At 36.8% G+C, this 16006-nt stretch overlaps 2 protein-coding genes across 4 annotated transcripts; one reads left to right on the top strand and one right to left on the bottom strand.

Moving 5' to 3' along the window:
- The first annotated feature begins 1800 nt into the window (after positions 1-1800).
- On the top strand, positions 1801-2964 carry tmem238a (transmembrane protein 238a). The gene is made up of 2 exons (XM_026284241.1): positions 1801-1969; positions 2259-2964. Exon 2 carries the CDS (start codon positions 2272-2274, stop codon positions 2599-2601), a length of 330 nt encoding a protein of 109 aa, XP_026140026.1. The 5' UTR covers positions 1801-1969; positions 2259-2271; the 3' UTR covers positions 2602-2964.
- On the bottom strand, positions 2965-15947 carry LOC113116217 (C-Jun-amino-terminal kinase-interacting protein 4-like). 3 transcript variants are annotated; one of them, XR_003293994.1, is made up of 29 exons: positions 15800-15947; positions 14661-15109; positions 13959-14153; positions 13245-13365; positions 13048-13118; positions 12883-12950; positions 12650-12719; positions 12379-12536; positions 11618-11877; positions 11031-11088; positions 10785-10937; positions 10602-10641; positions 10344-10471; positions 9940-9996; positions 9710-9850; positions 8497-8623; positions 8238-8321; positions 7385-7432; positions 6860-7001; positions 5992-6034; positions 5422-5502; positions 5259-5326; positions 5029-5177; positions 4768-4939; positions 4454-4567; positions 4261-4359; positions 4054-4146; positions 3689-3945; positions 2965-3309 (listed from the first exon to the last, which is right to left on the bottom strand). XR_003293994.1 is itself a non-coding variant. In XM_026284236.1 (28 exons), the coding sequence occupies exons 2-28, from the start codon at positions 14757-14759 to the stop codon at positions 3836-3838; spliced, it is 2949 nt and encodes a 982-aa protein (XP_026140021.1). In that variant the 5' UTR covers positions 14760-15109; positions 15800-15947; the 3' UTR covers positions 2965-3835. The 3 variants fall into 3 exon arrangements, 2 of the variants coding, with proteins under 2 accessions (XP_026140021.1, XP_026140022.1); XM_026284236.1 differs by having other exon boundaries at positions 2965-3945; XM_026284237.1 differs by having other exon boundaries at positions 2965-3945; positions 9940-9993.
- Between the last annotated feature and the right edge of the window lie 59 nt (positions 15948-16006).

Genomic DNA, 16006 nt, shown 5'->3' with positions numbered 1-16006 from the left:
ACATTCACTGATCAGAGCGAGAGACCAAATTGTCACAAAAGAAGTGTGTTTTTGGTTGCAAGGGCAAAACTGCTTCAAATATCTCTGTGTTGTTAACTTAGCTATCAGCGCGTAAGCACATTAAGTAAACAACATGCGATGTTGTCATTAAGCTGCACTTTCCACATGTACAGCTTAAAAATTTTTTAAAAAAAGACGACATAAAGTGGAACTTAGCCATTTTACAAAACCGCTAAGCAAATATATACAGTTTCAGTACATACCACATAGAGACGTCGTTGCTGATGCTGCTCTTGTTAAATTTCAGCCTCTGGTTCTGATTCTGGATCATACATATAAGCCAAATCTGACTGTTAGCCATGGTTTGTTTTGGATGTTTTTTTCCTTGGTAATGTCACAGTTTCCAAACGCTCTCAACGCAAAAGCCTACTGGCGCTCGTGATTCTTTAGCTCCGCCCACACGTCACGCCTCCAGACGGTCGTGTTTTTCTGGGAAAAATCGGTACAGACTATCTTTCTCTTATGAATATAATAAAACTAAAGACTTTTTGGAGTTATGAAGGATGCAGTACTACTCTATAGGTACTCAAGATTAACAGGAGATTGAGTGAAAACGAGCATTTCACCCCCCCCCCCCCCCCCCCCCCCTTAATAACAAAATTCTGAAAGAAATTAAAAATGTTGAAAATTGGTCTTATAAATTGGGTTTTAAAATTCCACAAACTAAATTGTGTTATATGTTATTCTCAAAAAGTATAGTATAGTATAGAAAGTATAGAAAAAGTTAGTATAGAGAAATATCTTGCATCTACATGTATTTAAAGGTTTAAGTTGGAACATAGGTAAGAAAACTAAAGAATGTGATATGAATACATTTGATTTTATAACAGAAAATGTCATAATTCCACCATATTTCTAGAACCTATGGTTAACTTAGACATAATTAAAAATAAAAAGCAATGGTTGGAGAATGGAAAGGAACATATTTGTAATTTAGTTTAAGAGTTCATGAACAAAAAAATATTATGGCTATTTAGAAATGTACACAGATAGTTCTAGAGATCCTGATCATGGACATGTGGGTGTGCGTATTGCTATTCTTGAATTCAAAGTAAGATTCAAAAAAGAATATCCAATCATGTGTCTATATATACAGCTGAACTAGTTGTAGTATCTCTGGGTTTACAATGGGTGGAGGAAGACAAAAAATCAAACAACTGGAGATGATATTTTAAAAGACATTTACTCAGTATTGTTAAATTTTGAAAGATTGCAAATAGAAGTTCAGTTTTGTTGATTCCAGCACATAGGAATCTTAGGGAATGAAGAAGCTGATAAATTAGAGAAAGATGTGCTAAATAATTCTGATAAAATAGAGATTCCTCTTTTATTCCTCTTTAATTAAAAGTAAAATTGATAAACAGTGGCAAAAAAAATAATAAACAGATATGGGATTTAGATAATAAAGGAAGAGAATATTACAGAATTCAGAAGAGAGGAAATAGAAGAGAGGAAATAATATAGACAAGACTAAATTTAAGACATACTAGACTTAATATTTTATTTCTTACGAGTAAAATAAACACAGATAAATGTGAGGTATGTGATTGCAAAGAAAATATAGATGTTTTAGTTTAATGTAGAAGATTTAAAGAATGTATTATAATATTTGGGAGGGAATGGGATATTAAAGGGATAGAAAATTCCCAAAGCGCAGTTGTTGAAGTTTTAATTAAGTTTATGCATGAAACGAGTATTTAGAAGATAAGCCATGATTTTACACACTCCAAAATAGGTGGCGGTATGGACCTTTAACAACATAAAACTAAACGAAGAAGAAGAAGACATCGCACCTGCGTGACGTCACCGCTAGATTGAACTCAGGTGGCAAATCCCGGAAAAACACAAACGACCACAAATGTGTCAACTTTCGCAGTTGCGTAAACGAATATCATTTCAGTCATAAAAGGTAAGTAAAATTATAATCTCTCAGTGTAGGCTGGTGTTCTTTATTTGGAAGGTAGTGCTCGATTATAGATAAAGCAACATAAAACAATTGTTTTTATACCTAAAAGATATCTTCAGTTTTATTAATCGAAAAGGCCTGTTCTACTAGAACTGAGACTCTTCAGGATTTTAATACTGTTCTTCTTATGATGTGTAAAAAATGATAGTCTGAATGCACTGTAAGTCGCTTTGGATAAAAGCGTCTGCTAAATGCATAAATTTAATTTAAATTTGATTTCTTCTCGTGGCAGAAGGGCGTGCACCATGCCTGCAGCTGACCGTGTTGGACTGACCCACTGTAAGTTTGTCCTGGTATTGGCAGTCCTCCTGGATCTTCTCGGGGTGTCTGCTCTTCTGATCGGTGTGTTCGTGCCGCTTGAGGTCGGGGGTCGCGACTTTGGGGATCTGTTGTTGTATTCGGGAGCTCTGCTGGTGTTGTTGTCTATGGGGGGCTGGGTGATGTGGTACAGTGGGAATATTGAGGGTTTGAAATCAGGAACTGAGCTGACACACAAACGCAACGCCGTGGAGCGGATCGCTCGCACCCTGAGCCGCCGCATACGGAAGCCCCACCGCGGCCGCAGCACGCCCTGAGCCCCGCGCGAGGCCAACATCTCAGATGGAAAATGGATCGATAAGCACGGATGAAGGCTGACAGATACAGTATGATTGTTACAATGTGGTGTTCGATGCTACTACTACAAAAAACTATGAAATTGCAGTTATGTGGAACTGTAGTGCAATGTACATTATGAGTTTTTTTTTGGACACGTAATTCTGTATTTCTTTTTTGCAGCAAAACTTTTATACAGTGTATATAAATCTTCTGTTGTGCAAAACATGGGTGATACATTTTTTTAAGCACTGATCAGTTGTTCATAATTTAAAACCGAGCATGCAGCATTGGAGCTTCATTTTAACAATACTGAATAATTTTCAAAAAAACTCAACAATTTATAATCAGAGTGAAAATGTATTTACAAAGTTGCACATTTTCATAACATTTTCCAGTTAACAAAACATTGTCACTTTTCTCTCTCGCTTATTAAATAGGAAGAGCCACACATTCCAAAAATACTGCACAAGTCACCATACAGAAGCTTCCATTGATTTCACAACATATAACTTTGAAACCAATAATAATAAAATGAAAAATAAAACCACACCATAACACCAAACCTAAAGAAAAATAACCATTTTGTTCAGATTGAAGTATGTGCACTATAGATGTCAAAGTCACCGAATGCAGGTAGTGTGTCAATCTTGATGTCACTTTTCTTTGTGCCAGTTTTTCCAGTTTTTCTAATGCAAGACAAGCAAACATAAGATTCTTTTTGAAAATACTTCACGTTGTGGCCAGCAGCATATCATTTGCATCACTCCTCATGATTTAAAATAAAATAAAATAAAAAATTATATATTAATAGGTCCTGGCCTAGCATTACAATTACACACCATCTTTGTTCCAGTATTTAGGATGATTGTTGTGTACAATTAAAAAAGAAAAAAAAGTCACTGTTCAAATACAAGGCAGAATTTGGAAACGCACATTAAGGCACACTGGAGAGAAGTCTGTGGAGCAGTTATAAAACTAAAAAAAATACAATGTCATTTAAAGTTAGATCACAAAAAAAAAAAATGAAAGTGCAGAATGAAGATTTGTAGGTCCTAGAACTCTTACTGATTTAATTTGACTTTAGCCCTTTACTTCTCTTTGGGAGCATCAATAGAAGGGGGACGGGAGAAAATTGATGCATTGTTTATGTAGTACGCTCAATCCTATCCAGATAGAGCTTAAAGACTGTTTGAGTGAACAGCTGAAGTGCTTTCAGAGGGCGGGGTTTGGGACAGAGGGGGTGGGGCTCTGCCAAATAATCATGTGACTTCGTTCTGATCTCTGTAGGACAGACTCATTGGCCCCATCACTTCCATCATCTCCTAAAGGAAAGAATAGTACACTTAATTATAATCTTATCTTAAAACATTCTCAATGGAAAAATGTAAATTATTTATGGCATAATAACTGTGCCAAAAGGAAAGTCACACCAATTCGGAAGTTGATGTATCCTTCCCCACCACTGAGAATGAGCTGAGAGGTAGTAGCAGCGCCATCTGCTGAACTGGAGGAACTACGGCAGCCTGCATTGGTTAGAAAAAGAAAAAAAAGATAAAAAAGAAACAAAGTATTGAAATACTTGCCAATACTGATCTTCCATCTACTGTTACTGAATGTTAACAATATTTGTTTCAAACCTGGAGCAGAAATGATGAATTTAACTGCTTGTCGATGGCCATGGTAACAGAGCTGAGCTGAAGCAAGAGAGCAGTATGGTATAGAGCAGGACTCTGAAGCTGCAAAAAAAAAAAATAGATCAAAACATTTAGAAGTTACACAATTCCAAACCATTTAAGAATAGTTAATTTTAGTTAGGGGGAAAACACTCACTTAGGGAAAGTGGAACTGAGAAGATTGCCCCACTTCCTGTTCCCACCCACAACCGCCCGCTGACCACAGACAAGGCTGTGATCTGAAGAGGAGAGAGGGACAGGAAAGCAGAGCCTGCAAAATGAAGATGCCCAAGCAGATTAAATAAAAAATAAAAATCACATACAAAATCATGCGTCACTTTTGTAAATTTTTAATCCATCCTTGCTGAATAAAGATAGTCAACAACTCACTAATGCTTTGGAAGAGTAGACACCTATGCATGTAAAATTCAATAAATTACCCATATTAATAAATAAATACAAATCAAATACCTAAAGCTTTAGTCACTATGGATGATAAATCTACTTCTTGTAGAGGACGGCCAGTTGTCCAATCAAATAGCCTGAGGATTGGATCCAAACGGCAGGCAGCCCAAACGCCACTTCCTGCCGCGCACAGAAAACGCACCTGCTGCTCACTTCGCTCAGACACTGTGAACGATTTCTAAATGGACAGAAAGAGAAACGTGAATGAGTGAGGATTGTGATGCACAAGATGAACAATCAATGACACCTTTTCGGTCAGAGACCAACCTCTACTTTCCGAATTTTCACACTGATCATGTAAACTTTATTCCAGTAGCCCACCCAAAGGCAGCCCTCTTTTGCTAAGCAGCAACGAACGGGCTGCAAAGGAGGCGTGCCGAGCGAAAGCACCTCTTGAGACTGGAGATTCCAGACGCCTAGAAAAATTATAATTATAAGTAATAAGTAATGTATATTTTAAAAAACACACCCAAGCAGACTAAGCCACAAAAAGACACCTGAACTGTGGGTGAAGAATGCAAGCGTCCCATTGGCCAAGCCAGCGATCACCTCGCCCTGAGAATACCTTTACAAACAGGAGGGATTCCATCAGAAACCTCAGGAATTTCATTTACACCACAGATGACACAAGCTGACAGACAATATTCAACAGACACTAACGTCAGAGAGTGAACCCCCTCAGAAAGACTGACGGACTGCAGACAGCGGCGTCTGGAGCTGGAGGACGAATGAATCAGCACACTGCAAGAAAGAAACATGAGCAGTTGAAACCCATGCAGCAGAAAAAAAAAAAAGTATATACTGTTATGTACATACACACACACACACACACATATATATAGGAAGACTTCATTTGCAAAAATTGATAACTAATTAATCCAAATAATATCAATCAAATTCCAGTTGGCCTGTTTTGATTAAATAATAATAATAATAATAATAAAAATAACTTTTTCAACTACATACAAGTATATATACAGCATTTAGGAGGAATTTATTTCTGTAAACTAAATTATGCATGAAAATTTGCCTGTGGCTCAGTGGTAGAGCGTTGTGTTTGCAGTGCAAAAGGTTGTGGGTTCAATTACATACTGGTAAAAAATGTATAGGCTGAATGCCCCGTAAGTCGTTTTGGATAAAAGCGTCTGCTAAATGCATAAATGTAAATGTCAACTAATATTAGGGATAAAACCTACTGAAATAAAATTAAATAAGAAGGGCATGCCTCACCCTCCATCCAGTGTTCCAATCCACACGGTCCCCGCAGTGTCTCCTAACACAAGCACAGACATAAGTGAAACAACATTCAGTAAAACACATTCTCTTAGAATTACATACTCTCATATGAAGACAAATGCCATGAAACGTTAATAATGCAGCTATATGTAATAAAGAAAACATTCAACTATAAACTACAGACGGGTGTAAATATAGATTATTGTTTTAGTTTGTGATGGGTAAAGTGAAGAAAATACCAAAGAAGGATCTTGCTAAGATCCTTTAAATTAATTCTGAAGTGCAGTTTCCCTCAACTTGAGGAGACTGGTTTTGAATAACTTTAAACTTCATAAATAACCTGTTTAAGGAGTTTTCTCAGTCTCCTGAGTCTTTCTATGTCTTTAGGACATAAAAAATTGTTTTGTTGGCTTTAAATAAAAGTGATTGACCTTCTTACTGTGTTAAGTTACAATAATCTGGAAAATACAGTATGTACACTACAGTGGGAAAAAGTTTGGGATCATATGTCAAAACAGTACTGTTTTGCTGTATTTTTCATCAAATAATTGCTGCCTAGCTGAGCATAAGACCCACATACTTCTTTCAAATACATTTATCTTACAAGCCCCAAACGACTGAATGATAGAGTACTTTAAAAATGCTAAAAGAAAAATCTGTATTTTTCCTTCTTGGAAAAAAGTGTACATTTTAAAGTGTTCTTGAGTAATACTCAAGAAAAGCACACATTCCTCTAGATAATACGATAGATAAGTACTATTACTCAGATATCGCCCCTGACATCAGAAGTCTTACACAAGCACCACTGATCCAGCTGTGAACACCTGGGGAAATTCTACAAAGCTGCAGAGCTCAGACTGACCAGCAGGGGGCACAGCACAGATGCATAACGCAGGGGACGTGGGTGGGAGGCTGAACTGATCCAGAATGGTATTGGAGCGAGCCGGGTCAATCACTGTGACATCACTGCTGGATGCAGGTCCAGTGACGGCCCACACAGAACACTGAGGAAGCGAGGCGGCGAGTGACATGTTTACAACCATCAATGACATCATGCAACATGGTAATTAGGTGAAGGTGGTGGTTAAATGCATTTTTTGGACAAGAAAACAACCTGTTCCGTAATACAAGGTTCCCACATTGATGGGAAACCTGAAAATATGAGGGAAATTTAAAACTGGGATTTCCAGTGCTGGGAAATTACAATTTTATTCTAGTTAGGCTTGGCTCAAAAATATTCAATTGGCGAGATTGCTTATTATGAGTGTAATGTGTATGAAATTCTTTTTAAAAACCAGTAATCGGCCAGTAATGCATTAGTCATAAGGTGTGGGAACCCTGTACAAGTTTATCAGCTGTAAATACTGTGAAGGATTGTTGAACGTACCGTCTGCTCTCCTGATATCTCTGGAGGAACTGCGACAGCACATGTGAGCTGTAAAAGATTCAAGATTTATTAATCAACATCCTTTACATCCCTGACCTTCATCTCCGCTGGCTAAAGTCAGAATAGATCACTTCCTCTTTGGGTTACGCATACACTCTTGGGAAATAAACACGAAGTCAAATGTAAACTATGGTGACGTAAGATATTAAGCACCAATTATATTATGTTCAAGCTGGCATTACTCACCATATCCTAAACTGAATTAACACTCTCTTCTTTTATCACTGGGACACAAAACTTTATTAAATTAAATGTTTTTATTGTTAACTAAATATATATATATATATATATATATATATATATATATATATATATATATATATATATATATATATATATATATATATATATATATATATATATATATATATATATATATATATATACACATACATACATACATACATACACACACACTTTATGTGTGTGCGTGCACGTGTTTGTAATTATTTTTTTAGTATTGAAATAATAATATAATGAATATTAATAAATATAATGTAATCATGTATATACTGTAACTGTGTATATTTACCATAGAAGAATTTTGGTGTCATTTATCTGTAAGAAAAAGCTGAAACTAATTCTTCAAAATATCTTCTTTTGTGTTCAGCTTAATAAAGAAACTTTAACAAATGGGGGGTACGTAAATGATGACAATTTAAATATTTGTGTGAACTATCCCTTTAATGCTGAAATATTAAAATTAGTAAGACTATTAGGATAAGTAATAGCTTCAATAATAGTATGTCAATAGTACTACAGTAAGAGTGGATGACTGTTCAGGGACTCTCACCTTGGCTGTAGAGTCTCTCTGGTCCAGCAGTCTCAGCTGGATGAGGACGGGCACATCTTTGGGCTCAGGAGGGAGTTCAGAGTCCTGTTCCACACAAACACACTTTCAGAATCAACTGACAGATTCATAATCCCATTCATTACTTGTAAATATTGTTGATAAGCACACTTGGACTTGAATATGTGTTTCAGATGCACTTTGGGGAATAGACGGCTCTATACCTGGTGCTACAGATAACAAGATAAAGATGTGTGTTTACCTTTATGTTTGTAACACAGAGAGGCATGCTCCAGCCATGGAGCTGTTTTTTACCCAGAGTACCCCACACATGAGAACGGATCTCTCTGTACAACTCTCTTTTCCTTAATCTGGGAGATGGAGAACTTCTGCACAAGAAAAAAAAATCATTCACTATTTGAACAAACTGTAATAATGAAAAGCACAAGAAACAGAGAATGTGTGTGTGTGTATATAGTCTCTCAAATACACACCATTGTTCAAAAGTTTGGGTCAGTGAATTAAATTAATTAAAACTGACAGTAAAGACTTTCTTAATGTTAAAAAATAAATAGAATATTAGAATATGAATATGAATAGAATATGCTGTTCCTTTAAACTTTCTGTAATATAAATGTATCATGCATAAATGTAGTGAAATATTTGGTAGCAAAACTTTTTAACGGTTATAATAATTTCAGCATTTTAGAATTATTTCTAAATGATATTGAGACATTAAGAGTGAAGTAAAGGCTGATGAAAATTCAGCTCTGCCATCACAGGAATTAATTGCATTTGAAAATATGTTAACATAAGAGTTACTTTTTTCAATAATATTATTGTTTTACTTTATTTTTATCAAATAAGTGCATCCTTGGTGAGCACAAAAGGCATCTTTCAAAAACAAACAGATCTTACCATTTTTGAATCGCAGTGTATATTTGAGTGAATGACATTTCTATTCATTTGTGAGTGACATTTAAATAAATTTACATTACATTAAAAATACAAATCACACATACAATGAATTGAATATACCTCTTGAGTAATTATAATGTATTTAATTTCTAAATTATTATTTATCCTGTGTTTTTTTTTTTTTCCTGGGGCAAATATTTAACCCTGTAAAAAAATGTATTTCAAAAGTCCTTCAGTGATTATTAATATCGGAGGTCAGGGTCATATGGTGCAACCAACATGCAGGGGGGAAAAAAAAGCATAAAACAGGAGATGACAGACAGCCTCATGACTGTGTGTCAAGTTACAATAATAAGAAACAGAGCAATTCCAAGAGGATCCTCGCACCGCGGTGCTCGAGGCCTAAAAATATCAGGCAATTTAAAATTTCTTGTAAATCAAATAACTTTAAGAACCATATTAAACTAACATTTATACTCTACTTTAATACAAAGCAAAATAACGATCATGGCTATCAATTAGCAGGTATTTAAAACTACTACTGCAAGAGGACTCACTCTGTTTGGGGTGATTTTCTAGGGAGTTTCTGTGGAGACCCCACTGGTGTTTGTGCAGAAGCTGCTGTGGGAGAGATGGTTAAAGCAACAGCTGAGGCTGGAGCTAACTGACCCTTTGTCAAACCTAGAAAACGATTAAACCTGCAAGAAAAACGAGAGGCTCACAGCAGGAAATACCACGCACCAACTCACTGTTAGCACTAGTTGTACAGTATATACAGTAACCTCACCTGCTCCAGACACTTCCCTTCCCTTCCACAGGGGGGCGCTCTTCTTTTGTAACTCTACTGTAGAGAAGGACAGAATGCATAAATCAGTGTGTGTGTATACTACAGTTGTTCATGTTCTGTGTATAAAACATCAACAACAACAACAAAAGAGGTCTTTGTTTGTGCAGAGGTCACAATCTTAGGGCGCTGTGGGTATTTGGTTTCTCAGGTGCTCAGGCGTGAGAGATTTTTCTGGGAAGTTATTTATAGACTTCATTCAAAGTTACAAATATACAGACAAGCCACATTATTTGTTGCATCATTAATACCCATAATGCTCCACTTACGGTGACGGCGAACAGATCAGTCAGTTTACGGTTCAGTCAGTATAAGATTTGCATCAAGGGAGAGAGAATTTCACACACCTCTGAAGCTGGGCACGCCGCATAGCTTCCTGCAGTTCGAACAGTCGCTCTTTGTACTGATTCTTCTCCATGACCACCCGGGCCATCTCAGAACGAGAGAAGCGACGGAGGGAGGTAGGTAGTGAAGCCTGGAGAGAGCAAGAGAGAACGAGGCAGGAATTAGTGACTGATTTCAATGTTACTAAAAAAGTATCATTTCTAGAAGAGTGACGTCCATAAACATTCCAGGAATGCAACTAAAATCAATCGCAGACTTACATCAGGGTCCTCTGAGATTGTCTCAAGCTCTTTTCGTAACCTGTTTTAAAAATATAAAAAGCCATTTCATAAAAAAACATACATAATAGAACAAGCGAAACACAAACTGTTAACAAACCTGTTCATTTGAACCATTAAAAGTAACAAAACAGATGAAAATTACTCTTTGAGAGATTTTTTTACCGCTTGATTTCATCCTCCATCTCTTTGGTTTTTCCTTCCAGTCGGCTGATGGTTTCACGGCAAGAATCAAGTTCCATAGTCAGGGCAGATCTCTCACTGGTCACCTCCTCAACACGGGATATAAGGGCCTTACGAGCAGCATCCACCATTTCACTGAGACAGAGACACAGAGAGAGGAAAAACTGTATAACAACACACGGGTCATGATCCGAGCCTCAAACGGATTGATTAGAAAAACTGTCTTACTGAGTGGTTTTTAGTTCCTCATACTGAGAAAGAATCTGCTCGAACTGCTCTGTGCTATCTGCAAACCAAACAAAAACACAAAGCTTCAACCACACACATATGTAGACAGTGATGGATCTATATTGAAGTAAAGCATAATGCAAAGTCAGCTGGTTATTATTAGTGTTACACTTATTCAAATAAACAAGGGGTTCTGAAATGATCCCGAAATGGTTTATTTTACCGGTATAACCAGCTGACTGTACATTTGAATGCTTATTACAAGCCCGTACCAAAAAAATAAATACATGAATGGACATTAAATATTAGCTTGGGGTTAAATTATTTTATTATATGAAAAGAAAGGGGCAACGGAGTGATACGTGAAACTAGCACAGTGCAGAAGAGCAAGGGCCAAATTTACAGTTTAGTGATTACTATATACAAATATATCTGAATACTGCAATTGACCAATCAGAATCAAGTCTTCCAGAGAGCTGCATAATAAACCAAAAAACGTAAGATTTGATAAAAAGGATTGATGCTGTTCTCCCTGTTCATCTAAACAACACACATACATTCAAATTAGACACATGATCGTACTGTACCTCTGACACTGGCCCCCCGGTCGACGTTTTCGACATATTCACTGCTGAGTTCAGATAACTCTGAAAACACAGAGTCTGTATTTCTCAACTCCCACTCCAAGCAATCAGAGTCATCATCCATCTCTTCCTCCTCCATTTTTTCTCCATCTTTCACCTTCTGGTCTTCATCCACCTCTCTCTTATCCTCCTGGGCTTGATTCATTTCATCAAGCAAAGTGGAGTTGAAATCAGAAGTTGCTGTCTTTGAGCAAACAGTGGAGCTGGAGAGAGCAAAAGAGAGAGAGAGGTGAACAACAAGACAAAAATGAAGATAAAAAGATAAAGTTTATTGGAAAGAGATTAGTTATTTGTATAAAAGAAAAACCATCAAATTATAACTCAGATTGTGTTTCTTCTCATTTTTTTCATGAAGGAAAAAAAATCACAATGAATCATCTAACATGACTTAAAAGTAAACCAAATAAAAGAACATCAACAGGATGATCAACTCCCACTCACTTCCTGGACTCAAAGTGGAAGATAAAAAGAAAAGAAATTCAGAAAGCTATATATATATATATATGTAAATTCTTATATATGTAAATTCTTAAGTCTTAAAGCGCCTTTCCAGTATAAAAAAATCTACAGAACTGTTTTCTATTGTAATACATTTTTTCCTGTGATAGCAAAGCTGAATTTTCATATACATTTTACATATTCAACATGGTCAAAGTTGAAACAGTCTAGGGCAAAACAATGAGATGTTATAAAGATTTCTATACCTAGTTTGGATAAAGCCCTTCAGATGAGCCAGCTCAGGGGTGGAGCTTATGATGTCACTGATGAAGGACTGACCGTTATTATTATCAGCTTCAGCATCGGTCACTTTACTCATTTCTGACGCAGTGGAATCAGGGGCACTGCCAGCTTTTGGATCATGCTGCAAGATAAAAAGGATGCTGTTATGAAAGTACAGATATTTATTGTATTACAGTAGACATGAATGCAAAAATATGCAAAATATTGTTTGGAGAAAACAACAAACAAATGAACCTCTTCACTGGAGGTTTCTGTTTGACCCTGGGTAGAAACAGCTTCTGAATGTTTGCGGTGCACATGATTCCTGCAAACAAGGAGAATGTCCCGCTGACACTTCACAACACTCTAATAGTTACCTTCTCAAATGCACAGGAAATGTTAGTCTTTTTGCAAATCATGCTAAGCAAGAAATGTGTATCACATTGTGGCATTCCTCTACCTCTCAAGAAAGGGGAAGTGTGTGTTACCTAAAAGTGAAGGCCTCACTCTCCCACTCCTTTTTCTTTTCCAGCAGATCTCGGTGTGTCAGTACTAACTGGATATTAAAAGAGAAGATTGAAAAATATATATTTTAGCAATTTAAATGTAAAGTAACCAACAAGCTCAAGCTAAACTAACACAGATGCACAGACCTTGTTATGTGTGTGTTTGATTGAGTTTAGCTCTCGTGTCAGATTTGCTTTCTGCTCCTCCAAAGCCATCACTACAAATAAAATACAATGCTTATATACTTCAAATATTTATTAATATAGACCATGCCAATGTGTTACCATTCTAGATGGGCAGATAGAGGGCAGAAGGGTGAAAGGTTTTATTCGGCGAGACTCACATTGATCAGCTTGTTCCCTTGCTTTCTTCTCCAGCTCTCTTTCTCTCTTTTCTCTCTCCTTTTCTCTTGCACGCATTGCCCTCCTCTCTTGCTCAAACTGGTCATCCAACTCCAAATAGCGCTGATGGCATGTACACAAGTTTCATTTTTAAAAAAGTTTTTACATTTAATAGGTGCAACTTTGTGCAAAACTAATTAGAAAGGAAATGACAATGAAATACATAATAAATATGTTTCTGATCATGCACACTCACATGAGATGGCATCAGTAAAGATATACGTATTATTCACGGTTGACAGCTAAATGTATATTTATTTAATAATAATAATAATATATTTATTATTTTTTTTGTTAAACGCAATGTAGTTGAATTAATAGGATGTGAATTAATAATTAAATATTATAATGGATATTAAAAACAATTAGAAATGTGACCAATTTGAACAGAACTTATCCAGGCGGTCACAAATAGCTTTATTCTGTTTATGGAGTATTAAGCTTCCCATAAACCCATAATTGTTGAATGCATGAATGGGCCACTAACTCTGCCTATGGGTGCCAATATAAAATCCCAAACTACAGTTCTGTAATATAAAGCAGTTCACGTTTAAAGATGAAATATTTTGAGAAAAAAAAAAAGTATAATAAAAAGCTAAAAAGGTTAAAAGGTCACGGAAGAGCTTTAATTCTTCCTTCCCACCGTTGTGTCTCACCTCTTGGCTCTCTCTCCTCAGGGTCTTCTCACTCTGATACCTCTCCAGCAGTTCTTCTCTCTCGTCTTTCTCTTTCTCGGCCTCCTCCTCTCTCTCTCTCAGCTGAGCCCTGCAGCTCGCCAGCCCTTCCAGAACCCAGACGAGGATGGGCAGCAGGGACTCCACCACACCAGCTCCATGGGTCTCCACCACCGACTACAAAGAAACAGTGTGAATCGTATTCGTATTCCCCCAACACATTTAATGCTCTTATCTTAGTGGGCAGCTGCCCTCACAGGAAGAGCTCTACATATAACTTGTGCTTATAAAGGGGAAAAAATACTACGGCTCACTTCCCTTATGAAAGTCAGTGAAACATCTGCTCTGTGAACTTAGCATTTGTGCAAGTGGCAAATGCTAAAAATGCCTCTAATGGTCCTGTTTACACCGAGAACAACTATGTTTTGTTTATTATAAATGCACTTTGCAGTCATTTCGTCTGCAAACTTGAAATGCTCGAGCTCCTTGAAGTCGAGTGGATTCTGACTGTCAATGTTTTTATCGTTCATCAGCTGGAAAAGAGCTCTGGAAGTGATTCCAACAATCTGATGTTATCGTTATAGTTGCGGTGTGAATTTTTGAGTTTTAAACCTTGGTGTGAACAGGCCTAAAGAGATATTTTAATTGGTGGGTGAATAAAGGTGGAGGCTCTTAACTGGTTACCTGCAGCTCCGAATACAGTTTCCCCGCCTCCTCGCTCACAATATCCGGATCCAGCTCCAGTTCTCCGCTTCCACAAAGAGCGCTGTCACCATAATCCATGTTTCACAGCTCTCCGTTCTCTGACTGGCTTATTTAATAAAACTATAATTTGAATGTACCCCCAGTCTTGCTATGCAACCCAAACCTCTTCGTTTTTTAATCACACTGTTTTCACTACCTTAAAATGTGTTATTGACAGCATATACACCTACTGAAATATCTCTTCTTGCCCCTATAAATATCTACCCAGAAGCAGAACTATTTTCTTAAGCCAAATGGTATTTCCAGTGAATTTCCCTTCTTCCATGCTTCTCGTTTTCTGTTTCAAATTCATTTTCAAAAACTAAACTGACTCAAGTCATCAGAGTTAGTCGGCACTGCTCATGTCTGGAGGTGATTTGGTGTCCATTCTGGTGGAATAAAAAAAAGGGTAGTAACATGCGTTAGTACAAAACCATTTTGAACCACTTGTCATTTATGCACTATTAATACCCCACATTGACAGCAAGACTACATGGACTGTTCAAGTGAACCATAAAATGGGGAAACCAGTCACACAACCTAAAGTACACGTTTACATAAATGTTAACAGAAATCTTGTCCATGTTCATGATCAAGCTCTCCAAAACGTGTTAAGCTCAACTGTTTGGTTGTAGTTTTAGATCTAATGTTGTAAAATCCTACAACTTAACTTTTGTTATTAAATTGTCTGTAGCTCATATGTAAATAAATGTTTTATATTAATTGTCTAGTTCACCCTAAATAGTGAACAAGCTAGTGGATAGGTTATTTGAACGACTAACTTAAAATAAAAACAAACGTCATGCACATTTGTGCACATACTGTACGCACATGCATAAGCACGCACATAATCCCATAAAGGCTAACAAGTCTCTCAGACTCAAAAAAGCATTACCGCGTGAATAGAAAGTACAAAAATAAACTTTAATATTGAACAGAAAGGTAAGTAAACTTTGCGTGACGTCGGCAAACACCTTGAACGCTGTCTGTCTGAGCCTGCATTGACACTCGGTCTTTTAGCGGTACATTTCATAAGTAAACGATTATTTATTGTGATAATAACATATTTATCAACTCACCTTGACATATTAGTGAGGCTTGGACACCATGTCTATAAGTTCATACGGATGAAATTCAAGTCCTTCGCGTTAGAAACGATATCAATTACTCTAAACCAGGTTAAAGAAGGAGGCGCGGTTAGAGCGTCAGCAGTTTGAGTGACGTTAGTCTGGACCAATCAAAAAGAAGATCGTTGAATAAGAACCAATTGTTATGCAGAACGGACG

The sequence above is a fragment of the Carassius auratus genome, chromosome 16 (genome assembly GCF_003368295.1).
Source record: "Carassius auratus strain Wakin chromosome 16, ASM336829v1, whole genome shotgun sequence".
In the NCBI taxonomy this organism is placed as follows: domain Eukaryota; kingdom Metazoa; phylum Chordata; class Actinopteri; order Cypriniformes; family Cyprinidae; genus Carassius; species Carassius auratus.
This window is presented reverse-complemented; position numbering and strand designations above follow the sequence as displayed.